The sequence below is a fragment of the Urocitellus parryii genome, chromosome 9 (genome assembly GCF_045843805.1).
Source record: "Urocitellus parryii isolate mUroPar1 chromosome 9, mUroPar1.hap1, whole genome shotgun sequence".
Classification (NCBI taxonomy): domain Eukaryota; kingdom Metazoa; phylum Chordata; class Mammalia; order Rodentia; family Sciuridae; genus Urocitellus; species Urocitellus parryii.
The window spans coordinates 67,294,202-67,318,104 of record NC_135539.1 but is presented as its reverse complement, the minus strand read 5'-3'; the positions used below and the strand labels follow the sequence as shown (position 1 = coordinate 67,318,104).

Genomic DNA, 23,903 nt, shown 5'->3' with positions numbered 1-23,903 from the left:
TATTTTTTTTTTTTTTTTTAGCAAATCCTAGTTCAACTCAATTGCTTTCAATTGTCTTTGTGTCTAAGTAAACTTAGCCATTTTGGGTTTCTGACCTTCCCATTTGTTGGCTCAGGGCCACATCAAAGTTGGGGGTGGGGTGAGAGATTTCAGCATCTCTAAGGCATTAGTGAGGAGTGGATACCTGTTCTGTAGCCATTTTGGGCTGTTCAACAGCATCTGTTGAGTGACTTGTCCTGTCTAGTCTCTGGTCACTGGCATCAATGGCATCTTCCCTTACTCCTAGATTTTGGAATGTCAGGTCCACCCAGGTCCTTCTGTGCCTTCTGAGCTACTTCAGACCCTCTCTGAGGTACTTTCTTTGCTACTCTTGGGCACTCAGGACAATTTGATGCTTGCCAATTTAGCCTTCAACAATTGTAGTAGAATACATACCTTCTCCACCTATATAGGGAATAAAAAGATTCTTCCTCTAAACCTAAAGGGTTAAAGAAATAGTTCTCTTCATGTAAACTAATAATTGATCTTTGATATTCTTCTTAAGTCCAAGTAAAACAATGGAAGATTAAAGACGAAAGTGAATCATGACTTGATTTTTCTAGTGTCATTCTGCTGCTTATCCAAAGTCCCTCAAAAGTGATAGCTAGGCCACATACCAACAGCTTCCACAACCTCCCAACGTGGTGCTTCCCACTTCTACCTCCTCTTTTCAGCCATGGACTTGGATAAACATGGACTATATGATCTGCTTTGCAGGTGTCCTGCCTGGCTTCCCCTGCATCCCCACACCTCTGCACCTCACTGCCCACACATACCAGCATAGTCACATGCAACCTGCAGCCGATACCCTCCTCCTCTGCCTAGTCACAGGTCATGTGCCTTGGGGCACAGGTCATGAGCAGTAGCCAACCTAAGGACCTCTGGGATCTGACTTGCTAAAATTCTATTCTTTAAAGCAAAAGGTTGTGGCCAGAACCAGAGAGCAGGAGAGCATCAGCAGAAAGCACCCAAGTGCCAGCAGGTACACCGTTTTTTTGTTGAAGTTTCCTTGTTGAAGCTTTAAGCTTCGCCACAATTCTTGACTTGGAAAGCAATATGGCAGGGTAACTGATAGAAATATTGCCTATTTCCCCTTCCTCCCATGCTAGGAGAGTAGCTGAGCTCATCTTAGTATTTTTTTTGCCTCAGAGATTTTGTGAGGAAGACATCAGAAGCTGCACGAGGCCAGTTGCTCTTCCTGTCTTTCCTAAGAGTCAAACTCATTCCAAAGATGGCATCAAGTATCTGGCAAGAAAGCAGAAGGCCTAAAAGAAAGTGAGGGAAAATAAATGCAGATTCTTTCAGAAAAATCTCCCAGAGGTCAGCAGGGTCCACATGGATGGGGATCCTGAAATTTTGAGTGGCCGTTGATATGGAGGTGATCAGGCCACAGAGGGGAGGCCACCTGGAACATGGCGGACAGTGAGACTCCAGACCTCCAGTTCCCAGGTGCAGCCTGTAGGGTCTGAGAATAGCAGAGATTCTCAATTTGAAGGGGTCATGGAGGCTAGCAATAACTTCACAGACAAATGGCTGGTAAATACAGACTCTATTTGGCCTTTGTACAGCCCTGCGGTGGGGGGTTGATAATTAATGAGGTTGAATTCTTCACCAGTTTAGTTTGGTGCAATGGGGGCTGTGTATGAGTAAGGCTGACCAGAAGAAAATTTTATAATGGCATTTCTTATATATCTGGGTTTTGTACATCTGAACAGAGATTTGCACTTTCCACACTATACTTAAGTTTGCTGGTGTTGACCAAAGAAATAGAAATATTTCATGTGTCTGTTTTCTTTTATTGATCCTGAATCCCGGCCTACTTTCTCTAAACCATTGTTTATTGTTCCCTTCTGGGTGTCATATGACAAGTTCTAATTAAAGTGTGTAAAAGACACACACACACACACACACAAAGTAAAAGAAGAAAACAAGAGGAGAAAGATGTATGAGAAGGTAGGAGGTAGGTAGAACATTCTGGAAAAATGTGTATATGCTTATAAGAAATGGAATGGAACAAAGGTTCCCCTGGGGACAGAACAAGTCACCTCAAATCTGCCATATAATACAGGTGGGAAACTAATAAAGTGTCTGGCAATTTCTCCCCCGTTAGGAAGTTCTGGCTTTATTGATTTTTACCTGAGAGGCACTGCTGAGAAGAAACCGTTCCATTAATTGACTTACAGGGATCAACACCAAGATGAAGTGGCTTCAGTTGCTGTGACAAAATCATTTCATTCATTTTTTTCTGCAGAATGAAATATTCTTCAGATAACTTTGATATCTAAAAAGGTCAAGTGTCAGAACAAATCAAGAAAAAGAATTCTTAGAATTCCATAGGAACACAGCGGTCTTCTGAATTCTTTATTAACATTCCCTGTCACTCCCATGCTCTTCTTTCTCTAGAACCCACCCTGACTTCTGCACCAGGTCTGATAGAGTCCTCACTTACCATAACAGATGTGTCATGCCATCTCCATCAAGTCCTTCCTGGGGTTCCTGAGATCTGACATCTGCCCTTACCATTCTGCTGGGATTGCCTTTCTAATTCTATCCTGAGGAAGCCCTCTGCTGCCTTTCACTATACTAAGCTTCACTCGTTCTTTCTTTTTAAAATATTTTTATTAGCTATAGATGGACATAATACCTTTATTAATTTTTTATGTGGTGCTGAGAATCGAATCCAGTGCCTCACACATGCTAGGTAAGCACTTTCCCACTGAGCCACAACCCCAGCCCCTTCCCTCTTTTTCTTTCCAGTCTTAGCTTGACTTCAGGGCACCTCTCTCTTTCCAGCCTACCCAGCTCTGACAACCTGGCTGTCCCGCTAGGGTGAGTGTGGGCTCCTGCTTGTCTGCCTCTGTGGAGCACTGAATCCACCCCCATGGTGTCATTAGCCAGCCCTGGTGGATGCATCCGTAATGCTAATTCTTTTTGGTGTCTCAGTGACATAGTAGGTCTGGGTTTTAATCCCTGATTTGATTTTTGAGTGGGCAAATTTATGCACCAAATGTGAATTCAATATCCATTCACTCATGAATGTGAATTCACTATTTCCGGGTGCCTAAAAAAGAAAAACAAAAACAAAAACAAAAACAAAACAAAATAGGGACTAGGTAAATTAATCAATGGCAGACCTCCACTGACAGCCAGAGGTTGGAGATGTTAGACCATTCCTATAACACTAAGATGGGGACCAAGGCCAATGATTGCATTTTTCATGGGCTCAGCTGCCACCAGAGACAAAAGGCAGATTTTAAGGGCTCAGGGATACTAGATAATACTTCCTTGAACTGGCCTATTATGATATTTCTTCTTATTTTATATACCATTGACTACCCTAGGAATTCATGTATTTTAGAGGTCACCAAGTTAAAACCTTTCACTTTATACAGAATAAAATAAAGTGCTAGGACAAAGTCATTTCCTTCAGGTTAAATGCCTAGAAAGAGCAGGAACTGGAATAGAACTTAACAGGAACTGGTTCCTATATCTCCCCACAGTAATAATTGGTTAGAAATCCATATATGCCTGCCAGAAGCCCTAAAACCTGAGACATGCCTATGGGTGACATGAAATAATCTCTATGAGAGAATTTCTTGTGTTTTTTTTCTTTGTGATCTTAATTATCCATGATTTGCTTATTGTTGTGAGGGTTTCATTAGATTTGTATATTATTATGGGTACATATTTCATTTTAATATCTAATTATGCCTTTTCAACTAAAATTGGAGTCAGGGAGAAAGAATAAACTAGGGGGCTTACAAAACTTATATATATATTTTAGCCGTAACAAAAGGTCTCACAGAAACATGAAATTTTGCACTATCCGATCCCAGTCTTTTAAAACCTCTCCAGTATCCTCACTACATGAGGTTTCTACCACATTTTTTTGCTTTATTTTTAATCATAGTAAATTTAAAAAAAATTATACAGCATTTAAATAATATAATCCTCGAGACACTTAATTAAAAAGGTCTCAAACAGATGAAACAATGCATCAAGGATTCATCATTTGTTTAATTAAGCTACTGGGTCATTCCCAGAGATTTATACTAGTAAATAAATTTGTTTGTATACATACCTGTTTTGAAAATATTGCCAAATCACAGGCTGCTTTTTCTGAAGTTGCTTTTGAGTGTCTGTCATCCTTCATCTTGATATTGGGGGTTTCCTCATGTTTTGAGGGACAGGAATACACATTGTAGGTGTTTCTTGTTACTTCTGCTGGTGTTGCCAGAACCTTTTCATTCTTAAAAGAAGGAGACACCCTGCCCTCCCTTAGTTGCTGCCTTTGCATAAATCCCCCATATTTGTTCTGAGTGAACACAGCAGCTTTGCTTTCTTCCTGGTCCTGTGTCATTGGTTCAACGGGCCTCTCTTTGACTGCCTGGTATCTCTGATGGACTCTCTCCTGGCTGTACACGGATGAATTCTGGGTAACTACTGAAGTCTTTTCTTTTTCTTTGCTATGATGTGCATTTTGAGAAACTGACCTTTGGTTAAGAGTAGGTTCCCAAGTCTTTTTAAAGGAATTCTCATTCTCAGCTAACCAAAGTCCTGGGTCGCATGGCCCTTCTGATGGGATCCCCTTTCCCAGATATGCTGCTTTGGATTCTTCAAAATTCCTTTCTTCAGTGTACCTCTGATAATGACTCTGGATCACAGTGTTTTCCTCCCTTGTCTTTATTTTGTTTTCTTCTTGGTCTTTGATATACTTCTGTTGGGGGCTTACTTCTTCTGCCCAGGGGTGCCCGATGAGGTACAGTTCTTGATCAGCCTTTTCTCCATACACATTATTCACTTTTTGCTGAGTTTGATATCCTCTGTTGTTACTCTCAACAGCATTGGTGGCTTCCCCTTTGGTTTTGAAAGTAGAAGCCTTCCCTACCAAGGGACTCCCTTTATTATTTGAAGCTGGAATCACAGTTTCATTAGTAGATACTGAATTTTCTGTCCGTTTCTTCACAAAAGATTCCCTGCACAAAAAACATTAGATCTGAATACATGATGATACTAAAACGAGAGCTTATTACTTCTTTTGGCAACAGCTACCAGCCATAAAAGGGTGGGAGAAAAACAAAAGGAGCAAAAAGAGCTCAAGAAAAAATTTTAGCAAGTTACATTAATCAAGAGCTTCCCAAAATGTTCTACTCTATTCTACAACTATTTGAATAATGAGAAAACGTGTTTCAGCTTAGAGGCAGATACAGGCAAGCACACAAAGATCCATATTTTCATTTCACGAGATAATCAAAATTCTAGGAATTTAATTGTATCATTTTTAGAACAAAATGCCACGTGATGAGAGGTTGTGGGAAACATGCCTAGTTTTGAGACCAGTAAGCAGAGTGTGTACATGAGGTTCAGGTAGATAGTTTAATAACCACCAAGTATATTGATCACAGGAAATAGCTTGCAAAATTAAAGCTAGAGCAGTGTCCTCAATAGAGCTCTGATCGTTATTGCTTTGCCAATATCCTTTAAAACTGATTTCACCTTAACTTGAAGATAAGGAAATTGGCCTTCTTTATAGCTCCCCCTCCTCTGCATGCCAAGGCCAAAAACCTCCCAAGAGCAATACAGACATGAAAATGGCATTTTGAATCATGGCATTTGCAGGTAAATCATTGGAGTCGGAGAAGATAATGTTAAGTGAAGTTAGCCAATCCCCCAAAAACAAATGCTGAATGTTTTCTCTGATATAAGGAGGCTGACTCCTAGTGGGGTAGGGAGGGGGAGTTTGGGAGGAATAAATGAACTCTAGATAGGGCAGAGGGGTGAGAGGGAAAGGGAGGAGGCAGGGGATTAGCAAGGATGGTGGAATGTGATGGTCATCATTATCCAAAGTACATGTATAAAGACATGAATTGGTGTCAACATACTTTATATACAACCAGAGATATGAAAAGGATTCCACTGTCATTTATTATTTTTTAAAATCAACAAAAAAATGGCATTTAGGTGGAGTTAAAAAGTCACAACATGGCATTCTAATACCTCTCCCTTCTCTCTGGGGGGCTTGTGCCCAACACTTTCAAATCAGCCCAGAACACATGTAAGAGTTTTGGTCTTTTGCAATTTGAGAAGAAGGACTCTTCTTTGAGTCAAAGGTGGAAAAATCTCCTGGGACTTCATTTTCTTAATACCACTGACCACTTGTTAGGCCTTCTGTGGCATCTTCTGAAGGCCTATCAGAATCTTGGATGAAACAGAAAACGATGCAGGGCACCACAAATCCCAACCATCATTTCGATGAGTGGCCATGCTAGTAATTAAATACTTCATCTTAATTAAACTCACCAGAATATTTATATTTAATCAAAATATGCAACTAATGAGAGAAGATAAGCATGTAACCTCTAAATGTCTACACTCCGGAAAAAACAAGCAAACATTATAAGTTAGTATTGAGACTTCAAATGCATCTTACTGGTAAGCCCTTGTATGCACTGCTCAAATTGCCAGGTCCATCCCATATCAATTATATGTCTGAATTCATGCTACAGAACATTCTGCTGTGCGCTGGAGGCTAGCACAGCACATGGAGGACTTTTAAAGGTTTTCCAAGATGCTTCTCAGGAGAACCTTTCAGAGCTCCAGCAGGGGAAGGACTAGTGATCGTCTCTTCTGACTCCTGCTGGAGAGGGTGGGAGGGCTCAACCTTTCTCCAAATCCTAAGTGTGGTTTTCTAGGTCACAGGTCAGGGGCTGCTCAAGGAAGGGTAAAGAAAACCAAGGGTTTCAGGTGGCTGCAGGAAAGGAAAGTCAGAAGTTGTGGAGGGCTGAGGGTGCTAGAGAGCAGAGCTTGGTAAGTGGGTGTGTGCCAGGTGCACCTGCCTCACTTTCCCTGACATTTCTTTCCTGCCTCTGAACGTCCCTTGCTTCTCTACTTGTACTTTTTCTTAGAAATTAAATTTACTTTAACTGATGTATAAAACACAAAAGTTATACGTATTAATGGGGTACCGGGTGATGTTTCAATACATGTAGCCATTGTGTCATCGAGTTAAACATATTCATTTCCTCCAACTTTATCACTTCTTTATGGCAAAAACATTCAAAATCCTTGTACTTCTTTTATGTCTGGTTTTGCAGTGCACTGCCTCTGACAGGCCAATAAATGTCAAATTTCCCATGCCAGTCCATGTGGGGAAGGTTTCTTATTCACATTCATGTGCTCTAACGTGGATCTGACATGTAGTAGATGCTTAATAAGTATCTGCTAAATTGAAAGCTAACCCTTGGTGTTCTCAGAAGATGGAAGCAAATTAGTGTCTTACCGAACATCAGACTTCCTCATTAAATGTAATATCTAAAAGTAGTAATTTAAATTCTACAGGTAGCAATTTCTAAAAGTAGTAAAATTGGTGTTTCTTTCTTCCATCTGCAACCAGTTTACATATCTCACAGATAGCATCCATCCTCCTGTCCCTGAGGCATGCAGGTGGTCACTCTGAAGTTCGATGGAATGTTTTACAAGGAGAAACAAATCACTTGGACTGTTTGTTACAGACAAGGACAAAGAGCATATATGCAGCTCTTTGAATACACAAAAAACTGAAGACACCACCAAATGCCTTTGCATTTCAGATAAACGTTGTGTTTGTCAAACAAGGAAACAAGGCTGGCCTGAGTGACATAGGGAGAGTGTGGGTGAAGGTGAGGGGAAGAAACGGTAGGAAAACCATCTATGAGATTCACTATTGGTATCAGTGTGTTGGGTGAGAGATTACCAGGTGTGGGTGAGTGGGGAGAGAAGGACATCATCTCTTCTTCTATCTCATTCTTTCACACTTTCTGTACCCAGCTCTGATGTTAAAGTTGGGGCTGGAACCATCTTTACCTCCCTGGAGAATCAGTCACTTATCTTTTGATCAATTCAACATCTAGGTATTTTTCCTTCCTTAATTTTTATCTTGAAGGCAGGGTTCCCTCTTCCTTACCCTCTCCAAACTGCTTGCATATTTTAACCCTTTTCATTAGAAATGTACTTATGGAAGAAAATGGAAGCAATTTGTTGAGATTTTGTTTCATTTATCTATGTGTGCCCACTGCATAGCAAACAGCTTGATGAATAAATGAGTTCAGGTGATCTGCTCATATGCACTTGGAAACATACATATTGGCATATTGGCTCTTAGACCACATAAATGAATGAATGAACCCAAGGACATTGTTTAGATGAGGAGAGGTATTTGAATGTGGGCAAAGGAATTATTATCAAAGGACACTCAGTCTTTGGAACAGAACTACTTCCAGAAAGCAGTCTGTCTGGTAGAGGCCAAGGGGAGCCACAGTACCCTGAAAAGAAAGCGTGATGATCAGTGTGAGATACCAATGACCTCCCAGCTAAGATAAGAGCACAAGGGTGGCCGCTACATGTTTACTGACATTTTTTGGGTCAGTACCTGGTTAGTATGAGAGAGACTGTGAACATTCTTCTATGACCTTATTGGTTTGAAAAACCTTTGTTTCAAATTGGCACAAGAAAGAACATCATTCTACCTCTTATTTTCAAAGTTTTTCTTGTAGTCAAGTTCTTGATCACATATCTGGATGGTTGCTCCTGCTGTGTTTTTCATGTTAACCATTTCTTTTCTTTGTTTCCTGGCTAGATGTCCTCTTGCAGCTGAAACACGCAAGGCCCAAAGCAGTGTTGAACAGAAACAAGTGTTTTTGACAACTTATTTTTTGACCACCCATTTTCAAAGGGAAAATGAAATTAAAGATGCCACATTTTTTTTTTAATGGGCTCAGTAACAAGATGCTTCTAGATACAATTTATAGTCATAGACTCCCTGAAGGGTCTTTCATACCCAAGGAAGGACTAAAATGAAACTAGAATGATACAGATGAACCAAGTCAATGACAAAATTGCCAAAAAATTTCCCCCCTTTTTTTTTTTTGTTATGTTCTACTCTTTACGGGAGAAAGTCCTTATTATCGTATTATCTAACTGCAGGTTTTGGACATTTGGCCAATTATCCTTGGGGCCTGATACATTTCAGAATTTGGATTACAGAATTTTGTTTTAGCTTGGTGCAGTGCGTGTGTACCCGTAGTCCCAGTTACTCAGGAGGCTGAAGTGGGAGGGCTGTTTGAGTCCAGGAGTTTGAGACTAGCCTGGATGACATAGTAAGACCCCCATCTCAGACCCAAAAGAAGTATTTTATTTTAGAAAGGAAACAGTGAGTGATTATCTATTCTGTAACATTCCTCATGTCAAGAAAGCATCCCATATCAAATGAATGAATACTTCAGAAAAATGGAATATTTCAACTCAATGGAATGAATACAGAACTGCACATAACTTCACTTTATATTAGGACATGTTCCACTGCCAAATGATTTCTGAAAGACTTGTTCTCAGAGCTTTGTGCATTTCAGAACTGTGGATGAAAAATTAGACCTCAAATTATAGGGACTGCATTTTGATGTCTTAGCGAGAAGTTCACAGCTTAAAATTCCAAAAGAGATAATGATGACCTGCTATTGATTGATGGAACTGGGACTGGGATGCGACTATCTTGAATGTCAGTTATTCCCACAACAAATCAATTTTCTGCAGAATACAACTACACACCTTTAGAGGATCATAAAATTGACTTAGTGGCCAAAATCTAGCATCTAAAAATGAAATGAAATAGACTAGAATAGAAAATATCAGAGTGTATTGCTGTGTGGTATGTATCAGGTTATCAGGTAAAATACATATTTTACTATGGGTATCCAGTCAAAAATGTTTGAATGACATGGTACCAACCATATTAGGCTCTATTTAAATTTAGCATCCTGTAGAAAAATAGACAGCAAAATACAAAGTCTATTAACATTTCAAGAAGAATTTGTGAAGGAAAGTACGATTATAGATATTATTTCCCTAGAGCTAGTAAAAAGAAATGAATGCCCTTTAACAAAATAAAATTTAATTAAGTTGTGAAAAATTATGGCAAGTGTAACCTTTGGAATACAGTAGTAAAAAAATCTCATTGTCAGATGAATTATAATACTGTAATATGATTCTTGAGATCCATAATTAATTCAATAATTTGCCATATCTTGTGCAATAGGTCAATTGCATTTCACTAATCCTTGACTGAAAATTTAAAAGTTATTTTACTTGAAACAAAAAATTATTCAAATATTAGAAGTGTCAGTCACCGAAACAATCTGATTAGATTTAACATAGAGGAAAATATCAAGGCTACCCAGACCGGGGGTAAACATATAAGCTACATGAAAATTGGAGGTCTGTATATAGCAAGTGCTAGAAGATCTGATTTCATGCCTATATCAAAACAGAACATTATGCTTTGTTACATTGTGAAGTGTCTGAGTAATTACCTGACTGAATTATTATAGCACTTTCTTTCCTTTTCTGTTGTATTTTTTGGTATCTTCTTGAACCCAAGAATGCTCTGACACAGGCTTGAATCAAAATGAGCTTGTCAATGGCTTCTTTCCGCATTAGATTTAGTTGTTCCACGTGATAATATTTAAGGAACACCTTAAAAGAATTAAAATAAAATGTAAATAAAACCATGGCACACAAATGTAAAGCAATCATGTACTATGCTTTGAAGAAACAAATAGGTTGTATGGTCAATCTCTTTTAGATTTTGGGAATCACTTATCTTTTGCTTGTTTGGCCCTGGCATTGCTTGGATAGCATAGATTTTTGTGCTTGAAGAAAACCATTCTCTGAGTAAGAATCAGAAGATGGCAATGATATTGCTCATTTATAACAGGAAATTTTGGGTTCTGTTGGATGCAATAATTAGAGTGAAGGATGTTGAGCTCTTCTAGAAAAATTTTAGCATCATGTATTCTGGGTTAAACAATTTTTTATGTCGTAAATAAAAAAAAGACGATGATACTTCCCAGAGACAATACAGTTATTTGTTTGTCAACTGTTTATTTAGATCTTATGTGTACTTATCTGGTGGGGATACAAAGATAAATAAGACAGAGGCACTGTCTTTTAGAGCTCAGGGCTGTCAGTGGAGGGTGTAAGGCAGAGAGAGTGACCCAGGCAGGTTTAATTAACCCAATAAATCCAAAGTTTTCAATTCTGTGAATATTTCAATGAAATTGACATCAATTCATTAAATTAGGTTGGGAATCACAATCTGAGCTTATATACTTTATGTATATTTGTATATGTGGAAAGACATATACATGAATATACATATATATATATATATTTCAAATGCTCTAATCATTCACTAATCATTTTTACTTTTTTTCAAAAGAAGAGAACTCTAAAAACATACTATTTATTTCAAAAGTTACCGTAAGTCGTATATTTTTTGCTCAATTTAAGTTTTTATATGTATCCCACAACATTTGGCTCAATTTAAGTTTTTATATGTATACCAAATCTGGGAGGATGGGACTTAACATATTAACACAATGTTCTCACTAGATCCAAATGCCATCTTCTAGAAAGGAGGACTGACTTTGGATCACTCTAAAAAATTAAAAGAAATGACAACAGGGAAGAGGCATGAAGATCTGGAGTGGTCTTCTCAGAATTTCTAACTTCCCCATTCCCCCTAATGAAATAAAAAGTTTTTTTTTTCCCTGATGGATAAATTTACTTATGAAGGTTACTTCAAAGAGTTTATTGAATCTATCAAGAAAGTCACTTAAATTCATATTTTATGGCTGACTCATGACACATGGTAATCCTGCATGGAGGATCTCTCAGTGTTCCATTGAACTTGAAAAGCTTGGTACCCACATGCAAATAGTTTAGCATTATAGATTTTGATTGAATTCAGTTATAATTAATACAGAACTCTACATTTTAATGTATTGAGTCCATTCTTCTGTTGACAATTCATTTAAAATACAATCTGTTTGAAAAGGTTATTATTTTTTTGCATAACATTAGAAATGTCCTTATATTAAATACTTTTATCCATGTTAATAAGTTAGAAAAGGTGAAGTGAAAAAATACAAATAGCTTTAAAATGCTACTTAAATATCATGCAAAACTGGGATGGCAAAGGGCCTTTCTACAAGTTAAAACTCCATTTGAAGTTAAGCATGCGTTTCAGACCATAAATGATGAAATTTCAGCCTGACAGAATTCATTTTTGTGAGCATCTAAAAGAAAACAGTGTGAATAAAATATGTATCTTTCTTTTCAATGCCAGGATTTTCCCTGTCTAAATATTAAAGCAAATATGGATTACTGAACGTGTAGGACATTGAGTCTAAGGTAGACTTTTTTTTTTTTTTTTTTTGTAAATCCCTTACACTATTTCAGTACAAACACCTCATCTGAACATTATGAAAATTCTCTCTCAATCCTCCAGCCCCCAAGAAACAATACAAATTTCTTTGCAAATGTGGAAGTTTGTCTTGGCACTGTTGTGGTGTGGCTGATAATAATTACCCTTAAATGGCCAATCTATGAATATCTCTTTACTTATGCTCAGCCCATTATGTTATCCTCCCCAGTGATGAGTTCAGCATGCCCTAAGATACATTTAGTGTGCACTGGTACCCTGTTTATTTCCTTATCTTTATCTTGGGATGCTAAGAGGATATCTGAAAATCCAATGCAGCTTCCCTCCAAACAGCTACCATCTTATTTCCATATTCAAGAAAGGTTGTAACTTTCTACTTTATTCTCAAAGGGATTAAATAGGATAAGATCCCACTGGTTCTCAAAGCTAAAAATAAACACACCACTATCAAAACACATAGAGCAAGTCTAGTAATAATGGTGAATATTTGACTCTAGATAAATTTCAAAATTTATAATAGAAGAAAACTCGAAAATAAAAAAAAGAAAAAGAAAAACAGGAATCCTATTTTGATCACTTTGATTCTCTACAGCTTTTCAACTCTGTTTGTTGGTGATTACAATAGGGAAATTGTATCAGTCTGTTTTCAGTACCATTTGAAGTAAAGTATATTCATGATAAATTTTGTCTGTTTTTGGATAAATCTTTGAGATATATTGTTCTTTGACATAATTTTTTCTTGCATTTCTTAAAAGAAACCTTTATGAAGAACAAAAGTATTTAATTTTGATGAAGTAAATCTTTATGGATTTGTAAATTTATGTCTCCTATTTTAAAACAGAATTCATAAGAAGTCATAATATTTTAATTTTTGTTTGTTTCTTCTTTTTTTTTTTTTTTGCAGTTCTGGGGGTCAAATCCAGGGCTTCAAGCCTGCCAGGCAAGTGCTCTACCACTGAGCTACATCGATCCTTATAATACTTTCAATCACTGTTAAATATTATAATTCTTAATAAATCATTGCTTCCCAAGAAAATTACATGAAGTGTTACTTTTGTTTTTCCAAGAGCCCAGTTATCAAGGCCAGCTTTTTCCAAAATGGTGGCACAGGTGTCAGGGCTCACGGGGGGCTCTTCACTGGACTTGTAGCAGAGAACATAGTACCTGAAAACAGAAAAAAAGAAATGGTTAGCACCATTCAGTGGAGTGGTCCAACATCTCAGCAGCCTGGTGGCCACAGCTTTGTCCAGAGGAGGGGAAGAGAATCCCAGACTTAATGCAGAGGACACTTTAGGAATTCTCAGAGAAGCTTCAAAATACATCAGTTCCAGGCCACTCTAATAGCAAGGTTTTCTGCTGTTGTATGAATCCATCAACAGTTGAGGGAGGAAGGGAGGAAGGGGTTAATGCAGGAAAGAACTGAACCATAAAATTTATTGGGGAAGGGGATGAGTTAAAGGAAGGAAAAATTAGTTTATGCTGTTAAGGATCTTGGGCAAAAAGGAAGATACTTAGTGTTTTCAACACTTCATGATTTTTATTTGATGTCTGGGGGTAAGATCGACCTCCAAGTCAAATGGAAATGAAACAGCAAGTTTTAGTAGATTTTGAATTTTAACACAGAGAATAGAGAGTGGCTCCTAATCTGTAAAGCCGGACATGCCAGGTGACTTTTTTAAAGTATCAACTCCATGACATTTGTTCTATCCGAACACTTCATTTATATTATATCATTTAATGATAATAAACACATGTAAAGTAGTTACTATTATTATTAATCCTATATGCAGATGAGGAAACTGAAACTTGAATCAGTCAAACCACTGTGCAAAGGTGCTGAGTGGGAAGTGGAGCTGACCTCAGTGGATTCCTAGTGTAAGGGGTCATTGGAAATAACTACAGTAAAATCTTAGTGCTACAGTGTGGATCGTTGACGTCCCCAGAGATTCATGTGTGGACGGCTTGTTCCCTGGAGTGGCGCTGTTGTGAGGCTATGAAATCTTTAAGAGGTGGGGCCTACATCTTCATCAGAGTTATACCCTTGAAAAGGGTATTGCCTGCCCATTCCTTTTCCTCTTTCCTTCATTCCCTGTCTCCCACGGGGTAAGTGGTTTTGCTCTAGCACATGAGCCTGATGTGCTGTCACAAGCCCAAGGCAATGGGGTTGGATGATTATGGACTGAAACTTCCAAATAGTGAGCTAGAAGAAACGCTTTCTCTTTAAAAGTTGATTATCCCAGGTATCCCAGTTATCATCATGATGGAAAGCTGACTCTCACACCTAGTGTCTCATGCAAAGTGAGGTCACCTGGCATATCTTCCCTTAAGACTGCTTTCTTATCACAAAACAGAAGAGTTTATCTACAGTGGATCAGATAAAAAGCCTGAGGAATTCTGCACCCTATAAAGAGGATTAGTCAAAGGAAGCAGGACAGAGGGAGGCTATTTAAATCCTATTTACACCCTCACAAGATGTTTGCAAATTGTTCTGCTTTCCTAAGGGGGCATGCCAGTGTGGTTGACAGCTTTCAAATCAGTGACAGAGAAAGGGTAGCCTTTTATTTCTGGAACTTCCTGTTATTCAGAACAGCTATTCATGTGTTTTCTAGATGCTGAGTTTTTTTCCCCCCCTCTTCCTTATTTATCATGAAGTAATTTGCTATTTTATAATAACAGAGGGCTTTGGAACATTTTTAAAGAATTTATTCTCATTTTTTATCTCAATAAATAAGCTACTTTCAATGACAACATTGTCAACACAATAAATTTAGTTCTCCTCATGGTCTACATTCTAAAACCATGGTTATTTTAGAAAGTATAAAGTTAGCTTGGCATGGAAGGTTCTCTCTTTGTAATTTTAATCCTACTGTTTTCCTCATTTTATCTTCTGTCATTTCCTACCACTCACTCTGCCAATCCAGTCCAATCCAAGTCCTGGTAGCTTTTGGCACACCAGCTTGAACACCAAGAAAGTCCCTTTCTGTTTTCTCCACTGCCAGATCCCAAGACATATCCAAGTCAGATCCCAGTTTGAACCTTTCTTCTTAATAACATGGAGATTACTCTTTCCCTCCCCCCCCTTCCAGTATGTGTACCATTCTCTTGGACTAGATATTCATTATTATCATTATTATTGTTTGGTACTGGGGATTTACTCAGAGGCACTCAACCACTGAGGCACATCCCCAGCCCCATTTTGTTTAGAGACAGGGTCTCACTGAGTGGCTTAGCACCTTGCTGTTGCTGAGGCGGGCTTTGAACTCGCAATCCTCCTCCTCAGCCTCCTGAGCTGCTGGGATTACAGATGTGTGCCACATGCCCAGTGTGGACTTGGCATTTATTACCTTGCATTGTATCCTTAACTTTCTGTGTCTAAAGCTCTGATAGCTCTAACTGAATTGTAGATTCTTGAAGATAAAGTCAGTTTTAAAACTCTGTGTCTCCCGCAGTGCTTAGCACAGTGACTTATTTATACACACACAGAAACACAATTACTGAAATTTAAGGTGGATTATATTAATATGACATTACCAATATTTATATTAGTAATTAAACAAGTTACAGGTCTGTTTTCCCAAATCATGCCATGCATGATAATAAGGTCAAATTGTACTTTCAATTTGAAATTTGAAACTCCTTTGTATCTAGGATTTTGGGGCTAGCTGCTTCCAAGGACAGAATGGAGAATTTACCTATTATCCAATGAGAAATTTTAATGCATTTTATTTCTTACTTTGGATAGAGAATTGGGTCTGGTCTGGAGGGAGTAGTCAATGATTAGATTTGGCTATATGTCTAACTCTAAAAAGTTGGTCTTAAAAAACTATAAAAATTCTTTAATGTAAAAGCCACACCATATTGATATAATTGATATAATTTTGATATCCACACCTTGATTTCAAGGCACTTCAAAGGACTACCTTTCTTTCCTTTTCCAGGTCTCTAAAGAAAAAAATTATCCCTATGATACTATGAATTACCAAAAATATGAAAGTCAGCAGAAAGAATTAAAATTCTCAACTGGGTGTGGTGTGGTGTGGTGTGGTGTGATGGCGCATGCCTGTAATCCCAGTGGCTCGGGAAGCTGAGGCAGGAGGATTACGAGTTTAAAGCCAACCTCAGCAACTTAGTAGACTGTCTCAAAATAGAAAATAAAAAGGGCTGGAGATGTGGCTCAGTGTTTAAGCACCGCTGGGTTCAATCCCTAGTACAAAAAAAAAAAATTCTTTACCATTAGTTCCTTAATAATGCGATACAAGATGAACTTTTTCTTTTTCTTTTTTTTTTCTTAGTGAGGAAGAATTAGAAATCACAACTAGTTGTATAATCGCAAAACGAGGTTTTACTTTGCTCCTAATATTCATTCATACACTTTGAAAAAGGCTGGAATGTTATAAATGGAGACTTCTTTAAACACTAAGTTTTACCTGAAAAGTGCAATAGACTTCACCTTTGGAAATAAAAATTTCTTTAAATTTAATGACCATGAGAAATTAAAGAATTTATAACTATCAGAAACTTAGGCATTCAAAATCTATTATTAAATAATGAGATATTTAACTTTGCCATTAGTGTGTTACTTACTAAAATAAAATACAATTACTATGTTGCTTAAATAATTTACATTGATCTCTTTTAGTCACACAAACATTGATGTTTTTGAAAAGGACTCTTTTTAATGTAATTGATAATTTTTTAATTAAAAGTTTTAATTGACATATGAGTCTGCTAAATCACCTTCAGAATCAGTGTCTGCTTTGATAACTATGACCACCCTATCAGATAGTCCTGGAAGATTTAGTAGGTGAAGAAAATGAGCTTCCATGTAGCCTGGGGTTTCTCTACTTGGTGCTGCTGACATTTGGAGTTGGATAATTGTGGGGGGCTGCCCTGTACATTGCAGAATGGATGTTCTGGGACTCTATCCACTAGATGCTAGTTGCACCTCCCAACTTCAGTTGTGACAAACACAAATGTCTCAAGACATTGCTAAGTGTCTTTTAAGGGGCAAAATCTCTCCCAGTCAAGAATTGCTCTTATAACCCTGAGGTCACACCGGAGCTAGGGGGAAAACCTGCATCTTCCAGCTTCACAGAACAGAACTTCCAGACTTTCAATCTTCCTGCTTCTGCCTTGTGTATTTTGCCTTCACAGAGGACCTCCAAGCTGACAAGAGAATCTCCCAGTCCCAGTCAATAACTACCTGTTCTTTTTAATGTATGATCATCTGCATGAACAAAAAAGTTATTTAGGTGGTCTCCTTCCTAGACCACCTAAATAACTCTTTCCTATCTTGTTTCCTATAATTCATCTGCAGAATTTTTATAGAAATAGTTTAATGGAAACTTAAAAAGAAGTCCACATACCGCTTTATGAAGTTAGCAAAAAGTATCCTATGTGAGTATCCCAGTCTTCGGATTCTTGCTGTTTCCAGAATTCCTGTGTAGCGAAGCTGTAGCAGAACTTTCTCTTTGTCATATTTTCTTGCCTGCCGCTCATTATTTGGTTTGATGCAACGGACAAAATGAGGCTGGCCCACCACCATTTTAGATAACAAATCCATCAGGGAATACTGCAATATACAACAAAAGTAAAATTCCCAGTGTAGCATACAAAAACATATGAGTTTGCAGTTCTTTCTTTTTACTACAAGGATAAAATTTGAAAAATGAACATTCTAAATGCCATGCTAATCAGAGCAAGTAGAAAGATGTGACTTAAGGAAAATTACAAATTTACTTATAAAAAAATAAAGGAAATAACTAGTTACTTGGTTATTAAAAACTTTGTCTATAAACTCTTAAAGTAACTTTAATTAGTAGATGAAATTATTTTTGATACAGTTAATATGGAATTACATGCTCTCAAACAAACTTGCCAAATTACAATACTTAGATACATAATCTGGTTATTCCAGCTAATATGCTAATTTTGTTGTACAATTCTCTCTGTACAGAAAATACAAAAGTATAAAATATTAAAAAATAAAAATAAAAAAACAGAAAAGATAGACACTTTAATCCCTGTCAAAATTCTCTCCTATCTTAAAATAAGGACAGAGAGGTTAAAGTAGTTTAATGTTTAGGGCATAGTATAAAAATAAGCACACTGATAACTACTTAAAAGTTCTAGTCAGCACCTGTTTGTTTATTTTCTTATTTCTTTTATATTTTTACTAATATCAATATTAAAGTTGTGCTACGCACCAATACCTTATTAAAACAGTCAATCTCTGGACACTTAAGAATAACATATTATTTAGATTTTGCTAAAAGCAGAATCTCAGCAAACTAGTATCTCAAGGACCAGGACAATAATTTATTGGTAAGTTGATGTAAACACAGATAACTGTTGATCATTAGATCTCTTTTAGTATTGGAGATATAAAAGCCCGTAGTCACAAAGCTAGTGCAAAGTAAACACTGAAATTGAACAGCTGACAAGCATTGAATTTGTATGCCTCCCTCTTGGGTACTGAGACTCAGATGTGATCTTTCCAAACAGCTGGGTCTCCCTTTCATTATATTTATCTGTGAGTCATCATTCCTTTAGTCACACAAACATCTGCCAGGTGCTGGTGATCCGAAGGTGGTACATGTCTGTTGTTTTTCTGAGCAGCAGCTTTTTGCAATTTAAGCACTGGTTTTTCATAGGGACTAAGGCATAGTGTTACACTATGTTCATTCTTGTTTGCAGAATGAAAAATAGCTTTAAAAACACATTACATGCTGTGTGGAATTACCTTCCATAGTTTTCCACATTGGCCTGAAAATTAAAATAACTTCATGAACTAATCTGGCTTAAACACACAGTGTTTGATGCCAACAACACAGGTAATGATAATGGTCTAGATAACTCACTTAATGGAAAGAAAATAATCTGGCCATAACACTTCCAGTGATTTACCTGTGCTGCCTTCCTGATGTAAAGAGAAGGTATCAGCAGCCAGTAAAGATGTTAAGCATATAAATGTCCCAGGCACCACTGAAGGATGATTAAACAAACACAAGCTGTCTGCTATGAGCTTAGGGCTTGAAGAAGATTCACGAAAAGTATTCAGACAGTTTATTAAAGTATTTCATGATTCTCTTAGAGAACTGGATATATTCACTGAACACTTGTAGTAGATTTAATCTGATTTCCTCTATCTCCCCCACCACATTAAATTATATTAAAAATCCCAAGTTTTTGGTGGCATTATCTTTATTTTCATTGGCTGGCAAATCTATTTTATCAGAAAATGCTAAAAAAAAAATAACCAGAACCAAAATAAATAAATAAATAAGGGCAGGTTATTGTGGGTTCTCTAAAGCACAGAGAAAATAAAAGTGCTTCTTTCTTTTTCCTTCTCCCATATTGCCCAAGGAAGGAAGTTCACTTTGGTCCTGTGCTTAGCAACTCCTCTGGCAGATCAATGTGTCTCTTAGATGACTCTTGTCCCTGCCCTTCCTTACACTGGGTTCTGTTTGCCTGCTGAGAGTGTCAGGTATGTGCATGAAGATATCGACTGGAGATGGATGCTCAACCTTGCCCCCATCCTAAGATAATTCATGAGGGGAAGGAGAACTGGTATCATAACATTGGTTTTTATACAGTGGAAATGCATTGGGTTCCTTTGGAAAATTTTAATCAAGGTATAGACTTCCATTGAGATTGTCATGACACACTGTATCTTTACAGACAAAATACTGAAGTAAATAAAGCCACAGTTATTTTTTTAAATGATAATATTTATTAGAAACATTTTTGAGGAGATAGTAGGCAGTGAATCCAGGGGTGCTCACCCATTGAGCCACATTCTCAGCCCTTTTTTGTATTTTATTTAGAGACAGGGTCTACACTGAGTTACTTAGGGCCTTGCTAATTTGCTGAGGCTGGCTTTGAACTTTCGATCCTCCTGCCTCAGCCTCCCAAGCCATGGGGATTGCAGGCATGCACCCGGCAAGCCATTGGTTTTTGATGGTACATTCTAACATATCCTGTACCCAACATATCCTGTAGTAAATGGAATACAATAAACATTCTCTTCTTGCTCAAAGCACTCAGATATTTGTTGCCAGTTTTTGATCTGTAACTCACTTAGAATTATACCTGTATTATGGTTTGGCTATGAGATGCAATCCCTCAAAAGCTCCTGTGTTAATGAAAGAGGTGAAATGAGTAGACTGTTAAGAGCTGCTACCTCATCAGTTCTTCCTAGTTTGAATGAACTAAATGGGTGATAACTGCAGGCGGGGACAGTATGGCTGGAGGAAGTGAGTCCCAGGGGGCATGCCCTGGAAAGGTGCATATTCTCTGGAGTCTCCTCCCCTTTTCTCTTCTTCCTGGCTTCCATGTCCTGAGCTGCTTTGCTCTGCTACCTTCTTCTGTCATGATGTTTGGCCTCACCTCAGGCCTAAAGCAATGAAATTGACCCACCGTGGACTGAACCTCTGAAAATGATAGCCCCAAATGAGCTTTTCCTCCTCTAAGCTGACAATTTGGTCATAGCATTGAAAAGCTGACGAACACAACCGCAAAGTACAACACACTGCAATTTAATAGCTTACTCGAAAATACGATGCAACTGTTTGTGTTTTCATGTTGGTTGTTTCACAGGCATGAGGTGTGGCTTCTCCAGTTTCACCCTAAGAAGATTAAGAAAGACAGTGAGGTTTCAGGACCCTGTGGCATTTTCCTTGCAGGTTATCTTAGTCTATGTATTTAAATACATAAAACCACAAAAAGTTGACATTCATACTTTCAGGTAATCGTCTTGTTAACTGCACTGGCATTTTGATTAGTCTTGTGCACAATGTGAATATTATTGACCTTAGTTGATGCAAACATTTTTAGATGGTCTCAATAGAACATTTAAAATTACCTATAAAAGGAGAGTAGGAATGTACCAGAAATATAAGATTATTTTAGCCATTAGTTGTAAAAAGAAAAACTAAGGAAAAACTGTGTATTTTGAGGAGCACCCAACTATTGCCAAAGGTTAGATTCTAGAATCACTATCAAGAAAAACAAAATGCATTTCCTTACCTTTGTCAGGTTAACTGATTTTTCTGAAGTCCTCATTTTATAGTTTATTATATTTTTAGTTTTAGAGAGTGGCAGGTTACCTGTGGGAATGTAGATAAAGTAAAATTTACCTTTTAGAATCCTTAATGGCTAGATGATTTTTTCCCATTTAGTTAAAATAAGCATGCTGGTCCTGCAATATTTAGATTCAGATGCTTGGTTAACTATTTATTGAGAAAAAGACAAAATAATGTTATATGAAAATCTATAACAAATCTTATATTCAAGAAAAAAAAACAAATATAAAAAAAATACCAAACCCTTCAACTTGGAAAATAGAAGAAATAGAGGTATTGGATTCTCTTTTCAATTGCAAGAACACATGAGGGGCTTATGATGGGGGGAGCAAGTTGCTTCGTGTGTGTGTGTGTGTGTGTGTGAAGTGGCATCTGAGATTTTAATTTGGGTCAAGCTCTACAAAAAGTCTTCAAAATAATATGGGTCATTAATTCAATGAGGTGATATGAGTGAATCAATTATAGTTGAGAGCAATGTCCATTTTCAATCTAAAATTTTGGCTCTTCATGCTAGAGGCAAATGTACACAATCCAAAGCAGTGAAAATACTATGGTGTAGTGAAAAGATTATGGTTTTGGGAAGCAGAAAGACCTGGGTGTGACTCCCAGCTGTAGTACTTCAGTTGTGTTGACACTGGGTCATTTACTCAGTCTCTGTAGTTTGAATCGATGCAACGGGGATAATGATGACTACAGAATTTCAATGAAACGTGATGATTTGACACACGGTGGGTCCCTGGGAATGCAGCTCATTGCTCTACTCTCCCATCCCAGCCTCAAGCACAATAAACCAAACCAAGTCCCAATGCAAGAGTTTTATATTCCTAACAGTAATGTTCAAAACATCACCAGAATTCAGCATCACTTCAGAAAGATTATGTATCTTCTTACTCCTTTTAAGTACTAGAGACAGTGTTTTTTTTTTTTTTTTTTTTTTAAATCTTTCCCATTTATAGTTGCAAAGAGTTGGTCCTGAGAACATGGTGCAGGACGGAACCCTGCCTGAGATGTGCTGGCAGTGCCTCTGATCTGCTTTCTTACTGTTCCCAAACTGCACTCTGTTCTGCCTACTTTCCAGATGGAAAACATTTTTCTTAAAATTTACTTTTATTTTTTTTTTCAGATGGGAAACTGAACTGATTATAGCAAGGTGGACAAAGATAGTAACATTATCTTCAGAGAATTTTCCTTATTGCCCTTTTCTGGACAGGGAGTGGGTAATCAGAGAAAGTTTTAGGAAAAAACTCTTAGTGGGAAAAAAATTACCACAGACTTTGAGATTTCTTAGAAACATGATAAATATACAAGTTCTAGGAGCACATTAATTATCCTAGAACAACTACTTAATAGATACAACTACTTAATATTAACCAAATTATTTGAATTTTAAATTTATCTGAAAACTAAAAGACTAGAGAGAATTTGGTAAAGGATTAGTACTCTCCCTCAATTTATATATTATTCATCAACTTATTTAACAAGAAAATAAATGAAAAGTCTTTTAGAAATTCATCTGTACAAAAAGAACAGGTGCTACAATTAGCTTATATCTCAATTTCAGAAAATACATCAGCTTTGCTTTTACAGTTTATCTGATGAACAAAACTGTGATAAGCCAAACAAGTAATGTAAGCAGCAAGAGCAATATCTCTCATTAATACAGATGCAAAACTTCTTAATGAAATGTTAACAAATTGAATCTAATGATACAAAAAAGTTCAGTCCATAATTAGCATGTGAGGTTTTCCCAGGAATGGTTGAAATTCGGTGTCATTCACCTTATTAACATATGGAAAGAAAATAATGACCTCTTCGGTAGATGCAGAAAAAGCATTCTGATAAAATCCAACAAACATGTCTGATAAAAACTCAGCAAATTAGGAATAGAAAGTAATTTTCTTCTTATGATAAAAAGCATCTACAAAAAATCCATAGCTAATATCATACTTAATGGTGAAAGACTAAGATCAGGAAAAAGGCAGGAATACTCACTCTCAGTAGTTGTGTTGTGTCGTGAAACTAAGGAAGAAGAAGGGATAAGAAGTGAACAAAAGAAAAAGTGACAGTCTTTGTAGATGACATGCTTGTCTATGGAGAAAATCGGAAGGATTATTTGGTTTTTGGTATTAAGTTTTTTGAGTTCTTTGTATATCTTGGAGATTAATGCTCTGAGGTGCGGGTGGTAAAGATTTTCTCCCATTCTGTGGGCTCTCTGTTCATGTTCTTGATGTTTCCTTTGCCGTGAAGAAGCTTTTTAGTTTGATACCATCCCATTTATTGATTCTTAATTTTATTTCGTGTGCTTTAGGATTTTATTGAGGAAGTCCATTCGTGAGCCAACGTAATGGAGAGTTGGACCTACTTTATCTTCTAGTAGGCCCAGGGTCTCTGGTCTAATGCCAAGGTCCTTGATCCACTTTGAGTTGAATTTTGTGCATGGTGAGACACTGGGGTTTAATTTCATTCTATTATATATGGATTTCCAGTTTTCCCAGTATCATTTGTTGAAAAGGCTATCTTTTCTC

The 23,903-nt window shown here is 37.3% G+C and overlaps 1 protein-coding gene across 1 annotated transcript in view; it reads right to left on the bottom strand.

Annotated features, from left to right (window-relative positions):
• Positions 1-23,903, bottom strand: part of Myo3a (myosin IIIA) — a 200,593-nt gene that overhangs the window by 30,706 nt on the left and 145,984 nt on the right. Inside the window, exons 22-29 of the mRNA XM_026401190.2 lie at positions 21,323-21,402; positions 20,845-20,922; positions 17,662-17,867; positions 13,348-13,459; positions 10,383-10,545; positions 8,544-8,667; positions 4,121-5,015; positions 2,176-2,320 (exon numbers count right to left, since the gene is read on the bottom strand). Of these exons, the coding sequence (XP_026256975.2) occupies positions 2,176-2,320; positions 4,121-5,015; positions 8,544-8,667; positions 10,383-10,545; positions 13,348-13,459; positions 17,662-17,867; positions 20,845-20,922; positions 21,323-21,402 (1,803 nt within the window). The remainder of the gene's footprint in view (positions 1-2,175; positions 2,321-4,120; positions 5,016-8,543; positions 8,668-10,382; positions 10,546-13,347; positions 13,460-17,661; positions 17,868-20,844; positions 20,923-21,322; positions 21,403-23,903) is intronic.